General features: G+C 41.0%; 1 protein-coding gene and 1 pseudogene across 1 annotated transcript; both read right to left on the reverse strand.

The window, feature by feature from the left end:
• Positions 1-6,710: 6,710 nt before the first annotated feature.
• On the reverse strand, positions 6,711-11,651 carry LOC149499555 (uncharacterized; annotated as a pseudogene).
• A 1,788-nt stretch (positions 11,652-13,439) lies between these two features.
• LOC149499556 (uncharacterized) lies at positions 13,440-21,319 on the reverse strand. The gene is made up of 2 exons (XM_089739237.1): positions 17,757-21,319; positions 13,440-13,862 (listed from the first exon to the last, which is right to left on the reverse strand). Exons 1-2 carry the CDS (start codon positions 18,483-18,485, stop codon positions 13,728-13,730), a joined length of 864 nt encoding a protein of 287 aa, XP_089595363.1. The 5' UTR covers positions 18,486-21,319; the 3' UTR covers positions 13,440-13,727.
• Positions 21,320-22,839: the final 1,520 nt, after the last annotated feature.

Raw genomic sequence — 22,839 nt, forward strand, 5'->3', positions numbered from 1 at the left:
AGATCACTAAGCTTGATACCTTGATACCTTTTTTTTCTAACAATGAAAATAGTTATTTACTATTATCACTTGGAAGGTATCCGCATAATTTTTGCTGATCTAACGCATTTATTTTCATAGAAAAATTATTGTCTATGTCACTAATTTGTTCTTCAAAGCAATTAAATGTTATTTTTCCGGTTGATCAGCAACTCCAAAAACAATATGAAAAATATTTTCTGAAATATTGAATTGCTTATATACGACCTCTGAGATCCGCTGTCTAACAGCGCTCTCACCTTTTTTATTTTATTATTATGCGTAACATTAACCACTAAGGTATGTAATGTAACACACATAATAACTGGATGTTTCTTACTACAAATTAAATATTTAACAAAAAAAATTCATTTGTTAGCCAGACTAAGCTTTCCTCAGACATATTTAGCAACAGCCGGCCTTTTTCACTGCCTCCCTCTTTTGCTCCAATGTAAATTTGGTGGTCCTGCTGCACTCATAAACAATATGATTAGATTTTTTGCAAAATAAACAACATTCCTAACCATTATCAATTTTTTCCGGCCGTTGGAGTAACTTGATCGGCTATATTGCTGTGGGTAGAAGGGATGTTAAAACGATTCCTAGCCAGTTTTATCCTCTTCTCAGCTTCGACCTCGTTTTTCATTAAGTCTAATAAATATGCCAGTTGTTTTTTGTCACCTATCTGGGTCCTATTCCAGGCTATCAAAATATTAATAGCAGATTCTACCAATGGAACTAAAATAGTTTCATATTTTAATTTAGTAATCACTCTAATGCCAACAAATATGTAGCTAATTTATTATACAAAATTTTAATATCTAACTGGTTTTTATTTTGAGACAAAACTAACTGTAAAATTTCTCTAATGTACACTTGAATCAACATACCCTGCCGAGCAACCCATGCTGCAAGGTGATCCGCCGCGTTCTCATAGTTTTTTGCACTAGGCGGGAAACTCTCCACCAATGCCCTGGCACTGAAACCATTCTTCAAAGCAAGCAACAGGTACTGAAATTTGTCTTCAGGATTGATCGACTTGTCTTCGTGTACTTTCCGGAACTGTCCCCAAAATCCGAGCCAGTTTTTTGGATCGTCGTCAAAATTTTTGAACTCTTCGTGGTAATTGATGGTTTGGGTTATCCATCGAAAGTCATCTCGATTTTCATTTTTGTTTCAACATGTTTCCTGATGGAATGCCAATGGTATGTATATTTGTCTGCTTCCTTTAGTTCCACTTCATTTCATCGTAATTTTCAAGCATACGAGGGCGGCACTGAAAATTTCGAGAATTAACGAAGTGACACAACATTACTATTTAAAAATGTATTTATTGCTTTTCGAAGTATTCTCCGCGAAATTCGACACATTTTTCCATACGATGGAACCAATCATTGAAGCAACCATTCCATTCGGAAGTTGGGGTCTCCAAAATGGCCGTTTTGTAGGCGTCCACAGCTTCTTCAGGTGATGAAAATCTCTGTCCACGCAATTTATTTTTTATTTTAGGGAAAGTATAGAAATCATTAGGGCTTAGGTCGGGGCTGTACGACGGATGGTCTAATAATTCTATGTTTTCTTGCTCAAAAAACTCTTCTCTCAAACAAACAAAAAACTCTGTTCTGTGCGCGGTGTGAGAACTCGCAATGTCGTGATGGAGGATGATGCGGCGGTTGCAGTTCTCTTTACGGAGTTCAGAAACGACCTGTGGCAAACAAATGCTAGCATACCATTCTGCATTAACCGTTCTTTGTCCATCAAGAGGAATAGTCATAACATTGCCTGTTTTGGAGACTGGCCACCATTTTTTTTGCAACACTATGTGAACGAACAATTTTTGTTAGCTTTAACTCATTTTCGAACACCCAAACTCGTGACTGGTTTTTTGTTTCGGGTTCGTACGCGTATATCCAGGATTCGTCACCTGATACAATGTTGTATACAGCATTTGAGGATCCTGCGTGGAATCTTTCGAGAGTTCTGACGCACCAAGTAACGCGAGCCGCTTTTTGCTCTTCACAGAGCGAATGCGCTATTCATCGGGAAAACAACTTTTTTACACCTAATTGTTCATGCAAGATTATTTGTATTTGACTCATGCCAATGTCTAAAGTTGCCTGAATTTCGCGGTATGTCACATGTCGATCTTCCTCAATCAGCTTACGGTAGCGCGCCGCGCGGCCTCTACCCCCTCAGATCGCCCCTTGACTTTCACCGGGGGGAGGCCGCTACCTACAGGGGCCTGGACGTATGGGCGTATTCCCGCCTCCGGCCCCCGGCTCGGCGGCGACGGATCGGTGCGGAAAGGGAAGAGCTCTCCCTCTCTCGCTCTGCCGCCTCCTTCTGCGAGATGGTGGACTCGCAGAAGTCGAGCATCGCCTTCCCGAGCATCGTAGTCACGACGCGCGGCAGCGAGAGGTCCTCTCCTATGACCATGACGAGGGCGGCGCGTTGCTCGTCGAATCCAGTGATCTAACATGTTTTTTATCTGTCTACTCACTTCATCTTTGTGGCATTCAGGAAAACGATAGCTTTTAACATGTGTAGGAGTCTCGGATGTAGTGCGGATTTCATGTTGAATAGTTTTAGTGGCAGTTAACAGATCTTCTAGAAAACTAGATCATTAAACCCTGAACATAACTTTCGTAAGCTAGACTCTTCTTCTGAATTTAAATGATCACATCTTAATGCATTTTGGACCTTCTTATCGGTATCTAAGTCAGCGAAGGTTGTTGGAAAGCAAGGGACAGTTTCCTCAGCTATACTTTGAGAAACGTCAGGGTTGTTTTCTAATACATATGACACAGGCTCTAACGCTAACTTGATTGGCTTTAAAATAACTTTACTTTCAGAAGTGTTTAAAACAGATATAAATTTTATTATTTGTTTTTACGCGAGTGAGACATTTTGAAAAAAGAAGTTTAGGGTAGTCACTTAAATTAGTCGTTAGGCTTAGACCTTCTTTTATTTCAGGATTTGTGACATGGCATTCAATCATCATTTCTGTGCGACCCGGAATGACATTGGTTCAGTGTTAATTTCAAAATAAAGGGGGGTGTTTTTCCTGGTAATTGTAATTGAGACGTAGAATAACATATAGAAGCATGGTAATTAGAAAGAAAGTTCGTTCCTATAATACCGTCATAATCAAGGTTAACTTTGTCACCGACATGAAAATAAAAGGGAAATTCTTTTTTTTTATTATAGAGGGTTAACATAAACCTACCCCTTGTTTCGGCATGTGAGCCAAAGTCGTTTATACCTTTAAATTTGACTTTATTCGAATCGAGACATGGAATATTTGATAAACTTGTATCTTTTACTAGGCAAATAGAGCTACCCGTATCAACGTCTCTTTCGACACTCTGATATGTCATGGGCCACGTTTTTACAATATCTACAGATAATAGGAGGCAGATTATTTGTAGGTTTATTTGATGAAGACGGCACTATTTCCTGGAATCGAGTGTTGTTACCTCTGTTATTAAAATAGCATTCCGATTGCAAATGAACCGTTTTCTTACAAATATTACTGAATTTAGTTTTTATGTGTACTGTGGTGTTCTTTTGGGTATTCAAAATTTTCTCTTCCTCTATTGCGATATTAACGGCAGCGCTTAATGTTTTTGGGTCACGACAGCGAACTATATTACTTATGTTAGTATGTAACCCGATTGTAAATGTGTATAAGGCTAGGTCTTCGGTCATAGCAATGCGGCCAGGTAATTCTTTTTTTAATGTATCTGAATTATGTATTTCCGCTTGAAGATTTGAGAGGCAAGTTTCGATTCTAAGTGCATATTGGGCGACAGTTTCGTTGGTGTTTTGTTTGCATGACTGTAAATCTAATAATAAATGGTTATAATGTTTACGTTCTCCGAAATTTTGTCTCAGAAAGTCTTTTAAACTGTCGTAATTATCAAATATTCTATTTGAACATGCAATTTGAGCTTTTCCTCGAAGCTTTGAAACAATGAACTTTAATAAGAGCTCTTTTTGCGACTCCGAAGCTAAGTCGAGAGCATTCTTGCAATTAGTTAAGAACGCAGGCAATGTATCACGTTCTCCACTATAAGTATCTATGAAGTCACACAGGACTTTCATGGGGTATTGCTCAGAGATAATTGGAACGCGTATACTTTCGCTGGCGGAAGTAGACATTTTAATTTTGATGTATTTAATATAGTAGAAATAGCAAGGAATAAGAATAAAGAGATAGTAATAGGAATAGTAAAAATAGTAATGGTAAAACTCTCTATTTTAGTAAAATAGTAATAAACTCCAACAAACAGTTATGGCAACAAAAGTAATCAAAATATTTTACTCACAATAGAATAAGGAATCGGCGTAGCATGACTGTAGCACGGCAAGACAGGTGAGCCAGGGGACGAAGAGTTCAGCCGGTGTAGACCTTTCTCAGGTCTCAGGAAACCAGGAACAGCAGGTGCGACGGTAACGACGGTCACGTCGTGCTGACGTTACCACGGATTAGATACAGCGGCAAGATTTGCAGGATACAGTGGTCAGGAGCAATTTTGATAGAGTCTGTTTTCGATACAGTGGATTTCTGGATTCCGATCGATAGTTTGTGTTATTCAGTTTTTGCACAGATGTTCACAGTTTTTACACATACAGAAGTTCACGGTTTTACTTTGGTATGGTAAGACTTTGTACTTTTTATGTGAGATGCGGCGACGTGGACACGTGTTTAAATTTGATATTTCGCGAGTCTACCACACCATCCCACTTCTGACACCAATGTTACGGGTGGGATGATGGAGACTTTTTAAAAAAACACTTTTTACAGAAACTGAAAAAAAAGTAATTTTATTATAAGAAAGTACAAGTTTGTCACGTTTTAGATAAGTGTCCACCACGAGGTTTCAAACCGATCTGCCTTTCTGTGGTAACGGAAATGCTGACGAACTTTTGATTAGCGTCATTACTTAGAAACGAAGTTAACAACTGAGGCTAGGTCAGCAGTTTACTTTATATTGATCGTGTTGTAATCGGATATTATAACAGTACTCCTGGAATTTCGAGGGTATATCCTCGAAGGTCTTCATTATCTCCCGGAGGAGCTGTTCACTCGATAGTGCAGCGTAGTTCTGTTGTTGTTTTTCATATATGTCCATGTTATCGAGTGATCTCCTCTTTGCGTCTGGTCTTTTGATAGAAGTCCTAGCCACGCCCTGCGCTGCTACGGTTGTGGTGACAGGGCTGGAAGTGGTGGGCTTTTTAGCAGCGCCAGAGTCGTGGGTGTGCAGTACATGTTTTGTGTGAGTGTGTATGAATACGGTGTGTAGGGTGTCGGAGAAAGTTGTCCCTTTATAATATATTTTGCCAGACCCTGTTAAGGGGGGTCTGTGTCAAATATGAAATAATCTAATCTAACTTGTATATGTTTGTGCAAATTAAAAATAAATTGAGTTGACAACATAAAGTAATGTCAATTATGGTCCAAATTCGAATGAATACGATGTAATCACGACTACGATAAAAACTAATATTAATAATATTCTAATAAATTATAATAATATTCTAATAAAAAAGGCCTACAAAGTTTGCCTACAAAGGCAATAAAAAAAAAAAAAAAAACTGATAATATTCCAAATATGTACATTTAAGTCCGCTGTATTCTACAGTGTCGACAAGTCGCCAAATCGCCGGTCAATATCATTATCTTTCCACTTGTCTAAGGCGGCCCCTAGACCTACAATAACATTGTACAATACTTTTATTGTACAATAAGATTGAAAGGCGCTCTAATCCAAACGAGCAATTATATTGCACAATAATACGAACAGCACAATGTTTACGTGTTCAGTCTGAGAATTGTATTGATCCCGTGTGCACCGTGCGAAGCAACATGTCCGAACAAGATTTAGCTGCAGCTGTAGTGTTGTTGCTTGTGGCTAAACGTAAACGGAAACGAACACGTCGCTGGTGGAAAGATTGGTACAAGAAAAGGCAGAAATATATACTCAAGAAAATCTTTTAAAAGACTTGATGATAACTGAGGAAGCAGACTTCAACAATTTTGTACGACTGAACTCTGAACAGTTTCAAAAGCTACTAGGATTGGTCACGCCATTGATTGAGAAAAAAAATACAAACATGAGGGAAGCAATACCACCTTTTCAACGGCTTTCAATAACATTACGGTATCTAGCGACTGGATATACTTTGGACGATTTAAAGTTTCACAGTGCTATTTCTCCACAAAGTCTTTCCTTAATAATTATAGAAACATGCGATGCAATATAATACATGTTTTGAAGGAATTTATCAAGGTAAATAAATATTATAATCTTTTCATTTATTTATTAAACTGTATATACTTAGTCTGGTCATAAATACTGTTACAATTAAAAATAAAAATAAATCTATTGCAATAACATTTATTACTTTTACAGTGTGTTAGTTTAATACATAAATATAAAACAATTTAAAGTATAAAAAGCTTATTCGTAGTGGTCTCCATTGGCTGCACATTGATGTGATGGCCTTTGGCTTAGATACGAAGAACACTATCTAAGCAGAGGAACCTCGATACTAAATTGATGTAGTTTTCCTAGTAAAATGCTGTGGTTAACTTTATCAAAAGCCTTAGAAAAATCTGTATATATTGCGTCAACTTGCCCAGAGTTGTCATCGACGACCGCAACATCATCTACGTACCTATTGAAATAAATTCGTATTTGTGGACCGCTTCGTCATGAAGCCATGCTGAAATGGGGACAGCTGGTTTCTTACTAGATTGTAAATATGAGGACAAACTAACTAAAATTTATTTTATTTTATTACATTTTTTTTATATTATTTTATAATTTTATAAATCTGTTGCGCGTTTTCGTTTTAATTAAATTTATTTGAGAGAATAATATTCTTTCGCACGTAGCGTTAGACATTGGTAAACATAGCAGTGCCTTTGCGAAATTTGCAATATTTACGTATTTTAGGTAACTGCCCACTGGAATTCAGCATTCTCCCGATAGCATCCCAAAAGAGAGCTCAATTTGAATTACTGCTACCACCAGACTAATAAATCACTTACGTAGGTACTGCTTTGTCTATTTTTAATTGTCTGTATTCGGTATCAATTTGTTGATTTTTTTTTCATCAGCAAGATTAGGGAATTGACTTATAATATTTGATATTGAACTTAAGTCTGTATTGCCACTCCATGAAGATAGTGCTACATATGTTATAAGACACAAGACAAAGACACAGACTTCGGTGAGTTCCTAACAAAATTACCTACTACCAAGTATCATATCGATTGCGCTCAAAAATATAAATACAAAAGATCCAAGCCCAAACACATAGTAATAATCGTTCGTTTCAGTATACGGGTCAGAGTGGTAATATATGTCGTCATTGTCCGTCATAATATTATAATTTATTTCGCGCATTTTGAAATAATTTGAAGGTGGTGGATTCCCGAATTTATGCCAGTCGTGTCCCAACATCGTAGGCGAAAGCGTTTTGGTGACAAAATGACTAACTCCGCTCATTGGTTTCGGTCCAATGTACTGGGGGTTATTACGCGAAGGAAATCTAAATGCCATTTGGGGGTTGTAGGTAGGTGGAGACCCGCGGAACATCTGCTGTGTGCGACGGGCATCCGCGGCTGGTAAAAGTTGTTAGGCGGCTGGTAACCGGCTTGCAGTTGCATCATTATCGATCTATACGATTGCGGCTGTGGCATAATGTTAAATGGTTTAGGTGGCGTGAAGACGGTGAACCCGGGAACTTTAGGTGGCCCACGGGTCTGCTGTTGCGTCGTATATGAATGGCGTTTGTCAGCGTTTTCATTACATTGTTGCAAATAAATTATGTTCCTCTTGGACAAATTCCAGTGCCTTTTCAATTGTATTGGGTCTCGTATATCGAATACGTGACACCAGAGGTTCTCTAAGCCCTCTCACAAAAGATTGTAACGTTAATTTTTTTGTATAATTCATGTTTAGCCTCAATAGTGGTGCTAATCGTTTCATGCAATGTGACGTAAGTCATTACGGTACTGAAGAGGTTCTGGCATTTGTCAAAAAACTCAATGGGTGTGCTGTTTCCTTGTTTTAATAGTGAAAGGTCATTGTAAAAAGCGGTTTCGTCTCTCTGGTCTGAAAAATTGTTAATTACATATAGCATTGCGTTCTTCGGGTGGTTCTCTCGGAACTTATCCTGCCGTGCTGAGTCACGTTTCCGTTGACTAGGTGGACGAGAACGACGCTGATTCTGGGTCTGCTGGGAGGGCCCTTGATCTTCATAATCACGCCATTGCTGATTGGGTGGCTGTCGATAATTCGACTGCTGTTGAAAGGGGAGAGGAGGTGGACGATTACGATTATCGTTTTTGCGTTGGTAACTCATAATGGTGAATTTTTCCTGGAATCCAGAAAATAGTGCGTAAATAGCATTACGAATGCCTTGTCAGCTTTCGGGTATCCCGTTTGAATTAATAGTCCTTGCCGCATTACCAGTAATTTTATTTAGAATTCCATTCAATTAACATAAGTTAGTTAATTCCGCGCCTGGCTCAGCTCTTAGATATTGAATTACAATTTGATCACAAATTCGAATGAAACTCGTGAGAACATTCGGATTCCTGTCGAATTCCGGCACTGGGCGCCAGGCCTTATAAATCGTGTCAGGGTCCATTATTTCTACTATACTACCACTAAATAACCTATCTATACCTGAGTCTAATTCAAAAAGGTCAATATTTCTATCTAACTCTAGCTCCAATAGCTAGCTCCCTATTGCGATTGATCTGCCTTCAAGAGACAAATCGGTGGGGCTTGTGAGGGTGAAAATTGTGACGGGTTCTTACAGATTTTTCATTATCTTCGGTCCACTGAAGTTCAAGTGGATAGCCTTCGGCCGCGAGTCTACCAAAGTTCGAATCTCGAGATAAAACACTTAATAGTGCGGGCAGCGTCAATGCGTGATCGCTGGGTTTCGATATTAGAGGTCCTCCTCGAATCGCGCGCGCACTGCTTCTCAAGATCCTACCTGCGCCAATTACGAAGGTCGCAGCCTAAGTCTTGAAAAAACCGAAAATGAATTTAAAGCTTATTAAAAATTAAAGTGGTTACAATTAAACTCTAACTTAATTAATGCTACTGGTCTGTTTTCCGACGATGTAAGTTCGACCCGACCCGGGAGGTCAGTGGTTCTGGACCCCAACCACTCTTGGTGGTGAGCGTTAAAGTCTCCAAGAACCACCACCTTCGCAGAAGGGTACTGCTCAAGCACGCGGTTAGTCCTCTCTTGCACATGCTCTATCAGAGCTGAACCTGCATCACTGCTGTGGGACCTGTACAGGCACGCAAGATTCGGGTACAGCCCCCGTGATCTACGCGCAGCCACAAGAGGGACAGGTCCCGTTGTTCGAGGCCACGAAGACGGCGACAACAGACATCAGCCCGGACGAATACACACACCCCGGCTTTACGCAGGAAGTTGTGCTCCAATACGTAGCCGGGGTATTCAAGGTATGAGGTATCATCCGGAGCAGATATCTGCGTCTCCGTTAGAAAAAGGAGGGCAGGCTGCGCCGTCTCAAGGTGGTGGTGTACGGCGTCAAGGTTACTATGTAGGCCCCTAACATTGTTGAAATCCACGTTAAATGTGGAATGGGGAGTCGCCGATAAAACCCTATTTCTTTTTCGGACTGTCATGAATTTTGATTTGTTGGGAGAGTGGGATTAGGAGAGGTAGGACGTTCGAGGCGAAATCAAGGCAATACCTGAATAAAGCGCGGAACACAGTGTATGTTCAACCACGGGTTGCGTGAGACTGACGCAGGGCATGGAAGGGCCCCCAGTCCACCCTGCGTACGATCGCCGGGATCCACTCCGGTCTCCGACTCCGGCACGGCGACCGCACGACAGGATTTTACACCGGTTGGCGGGACAGCTTCCCGGGGCGGAGTTTAGTAGTGACACCCGGGTTTAGGTCCCCTACTGACCGGCGGGCGGCGGCGAATACCGTTTCACTGGGTCTCCCTATACCCCCGTCAACCAGTCACGTCCCGCGTGCTCGCACACACTTCTATTCCGCATGTTCCAGGCATCACCAAGACTCACCCCCAACAAGGAAGGGGAAAGGGAAGGAATAGAACTGGCTCTCCAACCCACACTCCGGAACACAGCTAGGCTATTTGGCGGCGGACTCTAGTTGGAGGGTGATCGCCAGCCAGTCGGACTACGTCCTACCACCGGTTTTGTTCTTGGCTCCCGTTTAGCACCACCCAGGGGTCACTTGTAGGGAAACGCGGGTAAAACCTACGGAAGCGGGAAGCTCCAACCCCCAACCCCGTGAGTGCATTAAGGTGGCAGAACAATTGGTACGCCGGTCCGTGTGAGAATACTCTTGGGAAACAATATCTACTAACTTGCTTCAGCATCTGTCTGAAGAAGTCGTCTATACAGCTTTCCTCAAACCTTGATTTAACATAATTCCATCTGGACTTGATCACACCGAGCAAATACCAGACTTCTCGCGCCATGATTCGTTGTCCTAACTTCAGAAGTCCCTTGTAGTAAAAGTATAGTGGATATGAGCATGACACATCATGCTGTATCGGCCAATTCCTAGGCACATTGCCGGAACACCTCCTGAGCGACTCGATGCCCTGTGGACGTTTCTGCAGTTCGTTCGGTGACACCAGTTCACCTAGTAAACTGCTGTCCACAACACCCGAGTACTCCAATTGGTATGCCGTGCTCATGCAGCCCAGGGAAAGCGTATTTACGTGCTTTGTACGTCTGTCTCGTGGGCTTCTTGAGTCCCACTGCCCGTAATTTGGTGTTCCCGTTCTTTCTTTTGTTGTTGCTTGTGTTTTCCTCCATCTTCTCCATCCCCTTGGATGATGTTTTTTCCAACGCCTCCTTCACTAAATCCACGTGCTTCGTCGAAATTATGTCCGTCATTACTTGCGCTGCAATGTGGGACACCCCGGCGCTCAACGAACACAGTCGAGACTGTCTTAGTCGTGATTGCGACCGCCTGTGACATTAGTATATGTTTTGTGTGTAGGTTCCCTTAATGAAATTACGGTTTAAACTTGTGAAATTACTATAATGATTATTAAAAATTGATTACAAATTGCCGTGGCCGAAATTGTGTTTTGAATTGCAAATTATGCGCGTACGCTTAGCTAGTCCTTGGAGAAGTGGCCGGCGGCCGCGCTCCCAGCCGCGAGTCGAAACCTCCCTCCCCGCGCTTCTCCACTAAGGGACGGCTAGCAATGTGCCGGAACATCCATCGGGGCGTTGGAAGCTATTACTTCCAATGAAGACGCTGCTGGATCCAGTAATGGATATAAATACCGAATGCCACGCCGGTACGTGCCAGTAGTAGTCCGGACGTCCGCCGCCCGAGCAACTCCGTCCTTTCCCGGGAACAGAGCAGTGATTCGTCCCACCTTCCAGTGCATGGGAGGAGGGTTTTCTTCTTTTAGGAGTACCAAGTCCCCTAATTGCAGCGATGTGCCAGGAGTTCGCCATTTTTGTCGGGCTTGCAATTGTGTTATGTACTCCAACATCCACCGCTTCCAAAACAGTCGACGCAGGAACTCGAGGCGTAGAAATCTGTCCCTGGTTCTGTAGGTTCTGTCCGCAAAGTTTTCATTAGGATATGAATTTAATGGTCCGCCTATCAAAAAGTGCCCAGGGGTAAGAGGCTGTAGGTCATTTGGACTTGAGGATAAAGGACAGAGGGGCCGACTGTTTAAGATCGCCTCAATTTGACTAAATAGCGTAGCCAGCTCTTCGAAAGTTAAATGAGTCTGTCCCAACATGCGCTTGAGATGATATTTTGCCGATTTAACGCATGCTTCAACAAGACCACCGAAATGTGGGGAGTAAGCCGGCTGAAAGTTAAATTTTATTCCTTCTCCGGAAGAAAAAGCCTCTACTTCGTCAGCACCGGTATTCAAAAAGTCACCTATCTCTCTTGCGGCTCCGACAAAATTACGACCATTGTCGCAAAATAATTCATGGGGCTTTCCTCTGCGAGAGATAAAACGGCGTAAAGCTAAAATGAATGCGTCCTTAGACAGCTCGCTTACAGCTTCTAAATGTAAGCATTTATACTTAAGGCATACGAATAAGCAAAGATAACATTTTGTAATTTTACATCCTCTTCCTTTTCTGTCGGTAATTAAATATGGTCCAGCAAAATCGACAGCTGCACTAACAAAAGGAAAACCGGGATTAACTCGCTGTTCTGGTAATGAACCCATGATAGGATTAAATGTCTTACCACTAATTCTCCTACATTTAACACATTGTCTCGTTGTGGTGCGAGCTAGATCTCGACCAGCAATGGGCCAAATGGATTCTCTAACGGTATATAGCAATAGCTGTGGCCCAGCATGTAGAAGACGCAAGTGTTCTTGTTGAAACAGTAATTTAGTAAGCCAATGTTTGGCGTGAAGCAGCATTTGGTGACGTTTTTCAAAATTATAAGAGGATAAAGTTAAACGTCCACCTACTCTTAGAATGCCTTCACTGTCCAGAAATGGATTCAGTGATATTAAAGAATTTTTTGAGTTAAGAACTCCTATGGAGCGTAGAAGGTTTATTTCCTTTGAGAAACTATCAGCTTGAGCCAAATAAACGAGTTTTCTAAAGGAACGGGCTAGTTCTTCAGGCTGTAAAATACCTACTTTCTTATTGCGTGTGTTTCTACAATTATAAACAAATCGCTGCATGTAGGCGAATGTACGTTGCAAGAATTTCAATTTCGAATATTTGCTAAAATCGATAATTAGTGGTTTGTTATTTTCATCGACGCCTTTATTTGTTGTGCTAACATGAACTTTAATTTCTGGCAATTCATTTATGTTAACATTTCTCGACTCGTAGGACGGCCACAAAGATTCGTTCTGACTTAAAAAGGTAGGGTCCGTCCACCATATATCTAAAGTATCATTTTTGATTGTATCTACGCCGCGTGAAGCTAGATCAGCAGGGTTGAGGTGAGTGGGAACATGACGCCATTCCGAGTCGTTTGTTAGCTCTAAAATCATTGCGACTCTATTAGCAACAAAGGTTTTTAATTTGTCGTACCTTGCACCTAACCATGCTAAAGCTATAGATGAGTCAGTCCAGTATACCTTACGAGCGATTACACAGCGCAGGGCGTGTACCAAAGCGTCTGCGAGCTGCGCGCCCAACAAACAAGCACACAGTTCCAAACGTGGGATTGTCGTGGGTTTAACACTGGCTACCCTGGCCTTAGCCCTTAAAAGCCTAACAGTGACGTCACCTTGTGCATTTGTAGATTTTAAGTAGATGCAAGCAGCATAAGCCGCCTGTGAAGCATCACAAAAACAATGTGTGGAGTCTGTGCTTATATAGAGCGTGTGTGGTATTATGTGGTGATAATTATTAATAAGACACGACAGCTTGCAACCTGTTTATTGTGCGACGACTCGACACAGACTGTCTAAACTAAGCCCGCTACATCACTCCCCCCTTAAAAATAAGACATAAAATTTTATTACAAAAAAATAAGAGTAAAATGTAAAAAAAAGTATATAAGATAATGTAAAAAAAATGTAAAAATATAAAAATCTTAACTTAGTAACATTATTCATTGCTTAACAAATAAGAAATATAAAATAAAAGTAATCCTATTTAAAAACATTTCTAAACTTCTAGTCATTCGTAGCACAATTTCACATAATTTCCAACTTAGTGGCTGGTTTTGCAACGCTGCCTGGTTCTCGGGGTCGCCGAAAGCTCAATCTCGTGTTCGCGCTCTGCGCTCGGTTCTGGATATCCGTAATTTGCTTCGTGAACCATTTTTTTACACTCGACCGGCATCCTCTGTACAGGATACAGAACATGATTATTCCTACAAGGATAATACCTGTTATCCCCACCAGAGCAGTGGTGTCTGTCGTAGTAACGCCACTTTGGTTTACTAAAACTTCCTCTTTTGATGACTGGTTACCCATTTTAATTTATTAATTTATAGAACGTGTTATTTATTTGCGTTATGAATTTAAAATGTCGACAATTTAGTAAATTATTACAATTACAATTTATTGCGAAATACTTTGTACTGTGCAAAAGATATCGTTTTTCTATTCACCTACTTAATCAGCAAAACGTACCGGTGGTTTCACAATACGACCACTACGTGTAACACGGTAATTAGCTGAGCGATTTTGATCGCTATTCTCGGAGGCTCTGATAGGTTCCTTGTTGTGGTCACTTATTTTAGGTCTATCCGATAATAAGTTATTTTTAATAACCAAATTATTTTCTGCCTCTACCGTATGCATATAAGCGGGTTTCAACCTGTCTACCGATATATACGCATCTCGGTTAGGAAATTGCACTAAAAATACTTTCTCTGTTCTATTTAGGACTTTATAAGGTCCTTCATAGGGAGGTTCTAACGATTTTTTAATTATATCTGAACGAACAAAAACGTGAGTACAGTTATTCAAATCGCTATGTACAAACACTGTATGAGCATCCTTACGCGGTAGCGGTTTAGGTTTCAAATTATATATCATAGCGCGTAAATGCTTTACGTATTGACAATGATCTAATATAGGTATAATACCATCATTATAAAAATCTCCCGGTAAACGTAATGTTTGCCCGTAGGTCAATTCGGCGGCACTGACGCCTGAGTCGGTCCGTGGTGCTGCACGAAGTCCTAGCAAAACAATAGGTAATTCTTCAACCCACGTCTTAGAATCTAGTCGGGCCATGAGCGCTGCCTTGAGTGAACGGTGCCATCTTTCCACTAACCCGTTGCATTGCGGGTGATAGGGAGTAGTGCGTGTCTTGACAATACCTAGACACTTCATTAGTTCCTTAAAAACATTACTTTCAAATTGTCTGCCTTGATCCGTGGTTAGTTTAGCGGGGCGGCCAAATCGCGAAATCCATCCCTCGACTATTACTTTTGCAACCGTCTCTGCCGTAATATCCTTAACTGGAAAGGCTTCTGGCCATCCAGTTTGACGATCTACAATCGTAACTAAATACCTATAGTCTTGCAAGGATATAGGCAAGGGGCCGACTATATCTACGTGGATGTGCGTAAATCGTTCAGCTAACGGAAATTGACTCAGCTAACGGAAATTGACTAATTTTAGATTTAGTATGCCTATGTACTTTTGCTCGTTGGCATTTAATACAACTTTTTGCTCATTTACTGACGTCTACATTCATATTAACCCAGAAAAATCTTTCCTTCACCAATTTTTTAGAGGTTCGAATTCCTGGGTGACTCAAATTATGCACTGAATCGAATGCTAAACGTCTATACTGTTCTGGTATATAAGGTCTAATTTTGTCCGTTGAGGTTTCACATACTATGGGAATATTACAATCTGACAACAATATTTCCTTGAATTTGTACTGGTTACTTGACCTGCTACGTAACTCAATAAGTTGCTCGTCGTTAGCTTGTGAGAGTGCGATGTCAGTAAAATTCAAGACCGTGGGACAACTAACTGTTTCTACACGCGATAGTGCATCTGCGACCATATTCTTATCGCCGTCTATGTACCTAATATCTGACGTGAACTCACTAATAAATAAGAGTTGTCTGATGCGACGCGGTAGCTCATTGTTTCCTCCTATTTTAGAAAACGCAAATGTTAACGGCTTGTGATCCGTATATATAATTAAGTTATGACCTTCTACCATATTTCTAAAATATTTTATAGCTGAAAATACTGCTAACAGTTACTGTTCCCTATCGTAGGTACTGTATTTGGTCTCCGCTGTGGTCATTTTCTTGGAAAAATAACCTAGTGGTTTCCACGTGTTATTAACGAACTGTTGCAACACCGCACCCACACACGTACTCGACGCATCGGTCATAAGTGCAAGTGCGGCATCAGGTTTCGGATACGACAGCGTAGCTGCATTCTGTAAATTATTTTTGCATTCTAAAAATGCTTTGTTTGCATTGTCCGTCCATTTGATTATAGACTTATCGTTTTTCTTTGAATTTATTAAATATTTATTAAGTTCTGCTTGATATTCTACGGCATGCGGCATATGCAATCTGTAAAAATTGACCATGCCTAAAAATCTACGAAGTTGTTGAACGGTTTCAGGTTTCGGGAATTTTTCAATTGCGTCTACTTTATCTTTCAAAGGTCGTATACCTTCTGTTGATACTTCAAAACCCAAAAATTCTATCTTAGGCTGACCGAAACAGCACTTGTGTAAATTTATAGTAATACCAAACTTGTTGAAACGTTCAAAAACTTCACGCAAATGTTTTTTATGAGTGCTTAAATCTTCACTTGCAATTATGACGTCATCGATATAACCATACAAAAAATCTAGACCTTCTAACACTGTGTGATTCATAAACCGTTGAAAGGTTTGTGCGGCATTGCGCAAGCCGAACGGCATACGCGGAAACTCAAAAAGTCCGAAAGGTGTGATCACTGCTGTCTTCTCCACATCCTCAGGCGCTACCATAATAAAATGATAGGCCCTATTTATATCAATCCGTGAAAAGTACTTTTTATTATGTAATAAGTAAGTGAAGTCATGCAACCTCGGTATCGGATATCTATCCGGTTGCGTCACAGCATTAAGTGCTCTATAGTCACCGCATGGGCGAATTTGTCCGTCCTTTTTAGGTACCACATGCAGAGGGCTTGCCCATGCACTTTTCGACGGTTTACAAATGCCTAGCTCTAGCATAATTTTAAATTCTTCTTTAACCTTCGCGTATCGGTGCGGTGGCAACGGCCTCGCCTTAGCGTGGACAGGCGGGCCCGTGGTAATAATTTCGTGGTAGACCGCATGTTTGGGCGGTTCCTTGAATGATATTGGCTTGGTAATATCAGGATACTCGGCCAACAACTGGTAGAATGGATGTGTCACGTCTACCGTTTTTACTGATTGTTCGTTACTGTTGACAATCCCAGTAAAAACTTTCAACTTTGTGACATCATCAAAAAGCTTACGTGTACTTAAATCTACGATTAACTTAAAATGTACTAAAAAATCGGCACCTATGATCGGCTGTCGTACGTCAGCTATTACAAAAGTCCAGCGAAATGCTCTACGTAACCCTAAATCTAGTAATAAAGTTTTTAGTCCATAAGTTCTTATCATAGTTCCATTGGCCGCATATAATGTATAGTCTGTACACTCACTGCTAACGTTTTTTTGCACTTTACTACGTGGCAATACCGAAATATTCGCACCAGTGTCTATTAAAAAACGTAATCCACTACAACGGTCCGTAACACTTAGGCGGTAATTTGTTCCGCTGCAGACTTCCGCCAGTGATGACTGCGCGGTGGTTAGTTTCCCTGCTTCTTCTCCCAGGCGCAAGGCTCTACACACCGGTGTGCTTTTTCCTTATATTTGTAATTCTTCTTCTTCCAGTGCCTCTTCAATCCTGAAAGTTGGCCGTTAGCTTTCTATATTCGTTTTTATCTGCAGCCAGCCGGAACAGCTGTTCGACGGAGGCAATACCGGTCCACTCCCGGATATTCCGGAGCCATGATTTCTTTCTTCGCCCAACACGTCTCTTTCCGTCCACTTTGCCCATAATTATCAGCTGGAGCAGCATGTATCGATCGTTCCTGAGCACGTGGCCGAGATACTCTATCTTGCGCTTTTTGATAGCAGGCAGCATTTTCCGGGACATATGAACGCGCTGAAGCACGGTTTCGTTCCTGACCCTCTGCGTCCAACCATATATTTGTAATGGTAAAAGCATACCCAATCCTCGCTTGCTGGAGTACGACGAGGAGTACGTCCTCTTCGTCCGCGGGACGCTGACCTTCCATCTCGGGAATAGTTCCGGTGAAAGAATGGTCTGGAAGCTCTTCCTGCACCTTCGATCTTGCTTAACCGGACATTTATCTTGGCTATCTCGGCAGCCATTGCTGAGTCCACTTGTTTGGAGCTGGTGACTTCGGCGACGCTGTTCGTCGGTTTCATATTCTCCATAACTTTATCGGCGATCGTTGCCAAGGTCGAAATATCTTTGGTATCCGTCACGGCTAATACTGCTCGTGCAGCGGCTGGCAGATGATTTTGCCACAAAACCGTAAGCGTTTCATCCGTGATTTTATCTCGTGCCAGCTCCTTCATTCTTCTCAGGAGTTGCGATGGTCTTTGGTCACCTAAATCCATTTCTCCTATTAACTTTTGTATTTGTCGATTTTCTGACTCCTCGTATATTACGAGAAGTCTTCTCTTAAGGGCTTCGTATTTTCCTTCTTCTGGGGGTTTTAATAAAATATCTGTTACCTGCTCTATCACTTGCTTCCCCAGCTTAGCAATGACAATATGATATTTTGCTATATCTGCCAAGTGTTGGGACTGTAGTACGGCTTCGACCTGTATAAACCATAATCGGGGCTGATCCTGCCAAAAATCAGGAATTCTAGCTGCCACTGACACTGCTAACACGCTCGTATCCGTCTTAAATCCTTCCTCAGCCATGGTGAAATAATTTTTTTTTTAATGTATATTGCACAATCTAACAGTTTCAGTTTTTCACCTTAAAACACGTAATGTCTTTCACTATAAATTGTTACAGTTCATCACCACTATAATCACGCCTCAGTCACGTCGTCAGCAAATCACGTCGGGGTCACCAATGTGGAGTCTGTGCTTATATAGAGCGTGTGTGGTATTATGTGGTGATAATTATTAATAAGACACGACAGTTTGCAACCTGTTTATTGTGCGACGACTCGACACAGACTGTCTAAACTAAGCCCGCTACAAATGCAATTCAATATGACTAGGTTCCTTACATAAAACATGCCTAGGAATGCGTAATAAATGAAGATGCTTCATGTTTTCAATGAACAATAGCCATGACTGCCTGATTTCTTGGGGTGCTGGTTCGTCCCAGTCAACCTTTTCAATCCATAATTTTTGTATTAATATTTTAGGTTTGATTGTAAAAATACTTAATATTCCAAGAGGATCAAAAACTTTACATGATTCAGATAATATAGATGGCTTAGTAATTTTGCCATTGCTGCGATAATTTGTAGGAAAATGTATTATATCGCTTCTAGGATCCCAACTTACACCCAGTGTGTGAGATGATGAGCTAATAATAAGATTTTTCTGAGTATTTTCATTATTTTCCAAAAGTGACGATAAATTTGAACGGTATTTCCTTAAATTAAAACACCCGGCAGCGAGAGCACTTTCAACTGATTTTTTAATATGCATTAACTCGTGTTTGCTATCACTTCCGGTCAGCAAGTCATCGACCACAAAATCGTTTTGAATAATTTTTTTAATCTTATTATCGCTGCATTCCTCGCCAAGCTGCCAAAGTTTATGTACATGGTGCACATGATCCAATCCTCTGTCGGTGGTGACTCTAATATTTCGTTACGCATTATACAGTACAACTCCTCTTCATTTTCATTTTCTAAAACCTTCTTCAAATGCAAGATCTTCAATTTTGTATTTTGTTTCAGTCTTATGTACGTAATTTCTAGGCATTGCGGGTAATTAAGAACGCAAGGGGAAATTAGAAATGTTCCCAATTACCCCCCTGATGCCATTCCCAATTGCTCGAAGTAGTCAATACAAAGTAAAATGGCCGCTATGCTCAATATAATTTTTGGCGAACTTCAAGTCGCGTAAGGTTTGAATACATACAGTACGTACATGATAGTAACTAAATGGGGTGCCATTTGAACTCAAAAATTTGATAGCATCTATTGTAACACATGACAAAATTTACATAAAAAACGTAATGAAAATTATTTGATTTACCGTGACAGCATGCAGCCTTTCACTCTCGCTGTTGCCTACGAACTGAGGGATGCTGGAAGCATGCGTTGAAAAATATCGGGACGATCTAGTATAGCGGGAAGTAGTACTTACCTAGCTATTCCCAATTACCCGCCGTTCTCAATTATCCCACTCTCCCCTACTCAATTTCACCGCCCCGGATGTGAATCAATATGCGTCAGGTAGTGAGTTTTCCGATGCATCCACTACAACTAGAACCGCCGACTACCGCCGACTTCATGCCCGGCACGTGGCAACAGTTTGACCTCGGCATTATCCACTCTGAACAATTGTACTGCTTGTCTTTCCAGTTAGTCGGATCGACCGTGTGACCTCTCGCCAGGTAGTTGACTGATCCGTTCGTGTATTCGGACGTTAGGAATGAGAGTATATAGGGTATCACCGCCGATGAGTTAAGCAGCCTTGATGTCACCGGTATTGCAGTCCACTCCTGGTTGTTGAATTAAATGAAAGTATAGCAGTTTTACAACACGTAGTTTTATTTGCGAGGGTTCTATCAAAGACCCGGAAACGGAATCACAGATTTACATAGATTATATTGAAGTATAAAATAGAGATATACTTATCACACCAATAGACTATAAAGTAGGGTTCAACTTTCTAATTTCAACACTCTCACCAAATTTGAACCCTCTAACTTAAATACATAGATATCATTAGAACATATATAACAATCTGAACTAAAACACAATTAAGTTATCAAACTGACCAAAGCTTATATTAAGTTTAATACAGTATTAACAAACTTTCAATTTCTTAATACCAAGCTAACTGCTAAGATACTTTTGGGAATATATACGACAAAGGGAAGATCTTCCACCGAGCGGGTGATATTGCTCGGTAGACCGACGGTCCGAATGTTGTTGTTCGGAACTTGTATATATGTGCTTTATCTTGAAAATGTCGTAAGCGAGATTCAGGCATCTGTCAATTATCTTGCGTTGTATGATGGCTACCCGCCACATCACTCCCCTCCGAGACTGGAGGTCGTTTCATTTTTAGTTATCGTTGTCCGTGCTGAGATTAGCTTGCAAGTGCCAGTGCTGCTCGAAGTTTGCGGTGAGTCGAAACTGATGATGAATCAGAAGGTTGCGATTGTTCCGTCGGGGTCACCAGTTTGGGAATATATACGACAAAGGGAAGATCTTCCACCGAGCGGGTGATATTGCTCGGTAGACCGACGGTCCGAATGTTGTTGTTCGGAACTTGTATATATGTGCTTTATCTTGAAAATGTCGTAAGCGAGATTCAGGCATCTGTCAATTATCTTGCGTTGTATGATGGCTACCCGCCACATACTGAAACTTATCTCTAGGCAGAGCTTTAGTAAATATATTTTCCTTTAGATACTCGTGTATGTTTCTTTATCTCTGAATTAGACTCTGATGAAGTCGATGCTCCTTGTTCCTCTATTAGATGTACACACGGTACGTCAATCATTGTATCATGAAAACAGGCGCTGGATCACTCAAGACTGGAGTCTCTATGTCCAGTTTTGGTGTTGTTCCCTCAATAAACTCCGAGTATTTTGGTGGTTTTCCAGTTTCTTTCCTTTGTTGATGTTTCCATACTCTGGTAGGAGATAGAAGATATGTAGTAGCAGCATCCCATACGCCTGCTACCAGTCTCCAACCAAATCCATATACTTCATAGAGGCCTCGAGCATTGATGATGGTGTCAAAGAATATCTTTATGAGTTTGAATACCAACATTATACCAAAGACACCTGAAAAGAAAGACCCTATTGAGATAAAGTGTGACCATGTTGTACTAAAGAAATCATTCACTGACTCCTTTATAGCCTCAGGTGTGATTAGATTTCTAAACATCGTTGCATCTGTAACAACGGAGTCTTCGTTAATAGCAGCTGATATGACCTGTGTGATAGCCTTCCTCTCAGCAGGGTACATTATCTGGCTTCTCAGTCGAGTTAGGTTCTCTTCACTATAGATCCCCGCTTTTGCTAGATCACCGGCATCTGTATAGGTCTACGTGGGCTTCATTCCTACTGACATCTTTGTTGGTTCCTTAACAAGTATAACTTGATTAGATGAAGCAAACCACCTACTCTCTAACTTATAAGATGGCTGCATAAACATAGTGCATGTCAAGGGCGTTCCAGTTCTCTGAATGATGTGGGACTTGGGGGTCATAAAGTACAGTTTTCCAGTATAATTAATAGGGAGTTCCATATAACATGTGTCAACATGGGCAACTGTGACATAAACTGGTTTACACTGGACTATATTGACAACTTCACCCATCAGCAGAGCTGTATATCTTAGTTTCCCCATGTAAATGTATGCAAACTCTACAGGGTCAACAGAGGCAATTGTCAAGAGAGTTTTCAGACTATGCCTTTTCACCTCACAGAGTTCTTTCATGAAAGAAACATACATACTTATCAACTTCCTTCTTGTGTGCCTCTCAAGATATGTGAACTTAGCATTGACATACAGGAAAAGGTCCATGTCCTTAGCAGGTATCAAATCATCTGAGAAGTATCGAACTCCATTTGTAACTTCTTGAACAATCAATTTAGTATGACCAGTTGTTGACATCTTCATACCGCATACATCAATCTCGCCAGTCTTAACTAAGGTTGCTAGAAATCCTCCAGACTTCACAGAGTACAGTGTATATGTTGGACTTGCAGTAGACTTCTATAACAATCACTTTGGATGCGATTACCGTATACAGAACATGGTACGAGGTTCTATCACAGTTTTTCCTTGTCTGGTGGTCCCATGTTAAGAATCCTAGCTCCACATCTGTGCAACTTCCATCTGAGAAAATGCACGAAACACCTCCCGGTGTAAGTAGCTTGTTGTCTTGCAGAGTAATCACAACTTCGACTGTAGCATACACATTTTGCCAGTGTCTATCACCAAGAGCTACCTGAGCAAGTCCCAGATTCATCAGCATAACCTGCTAGGACAATATGCTTTGTTTCAGTGGCATTCAACCTCAAGTCTATTATATTCTTGCCTAAAATCTTTGATTCCCTACCTTT

Source organism: Bombyx mandarina, chromosome A1 (genome assembly GCF_030267445.1).
Source record: "Bombyx mandarina strain Sakado chromosome A1, ASM3026744v2".
Lineage (NCBI taxonomy): Eukaryota > Metazoa > Arthropoda > Insecta > Lepidoptera > Bombycidae > Bombyx > Bombyx mandarina.

Bases quoted from the DNA above. Each gene is read 5' to 3' on its own strand.
- LOC149499556 (XM_089739237.1), bottom strand. From the start codon at position 18,485: ATGGCTGAGGAAGGATTTAAGACGGATACGAGCGTGTTAGCAGTGTCA. The intron at 13,863-17,756 runs GTATGCTTTTAC...TATCCTGTACAG, and splicing joins CTCCAGCAAGCGAGGATTGG to AGGATGCCGGTCGAGTGTAA.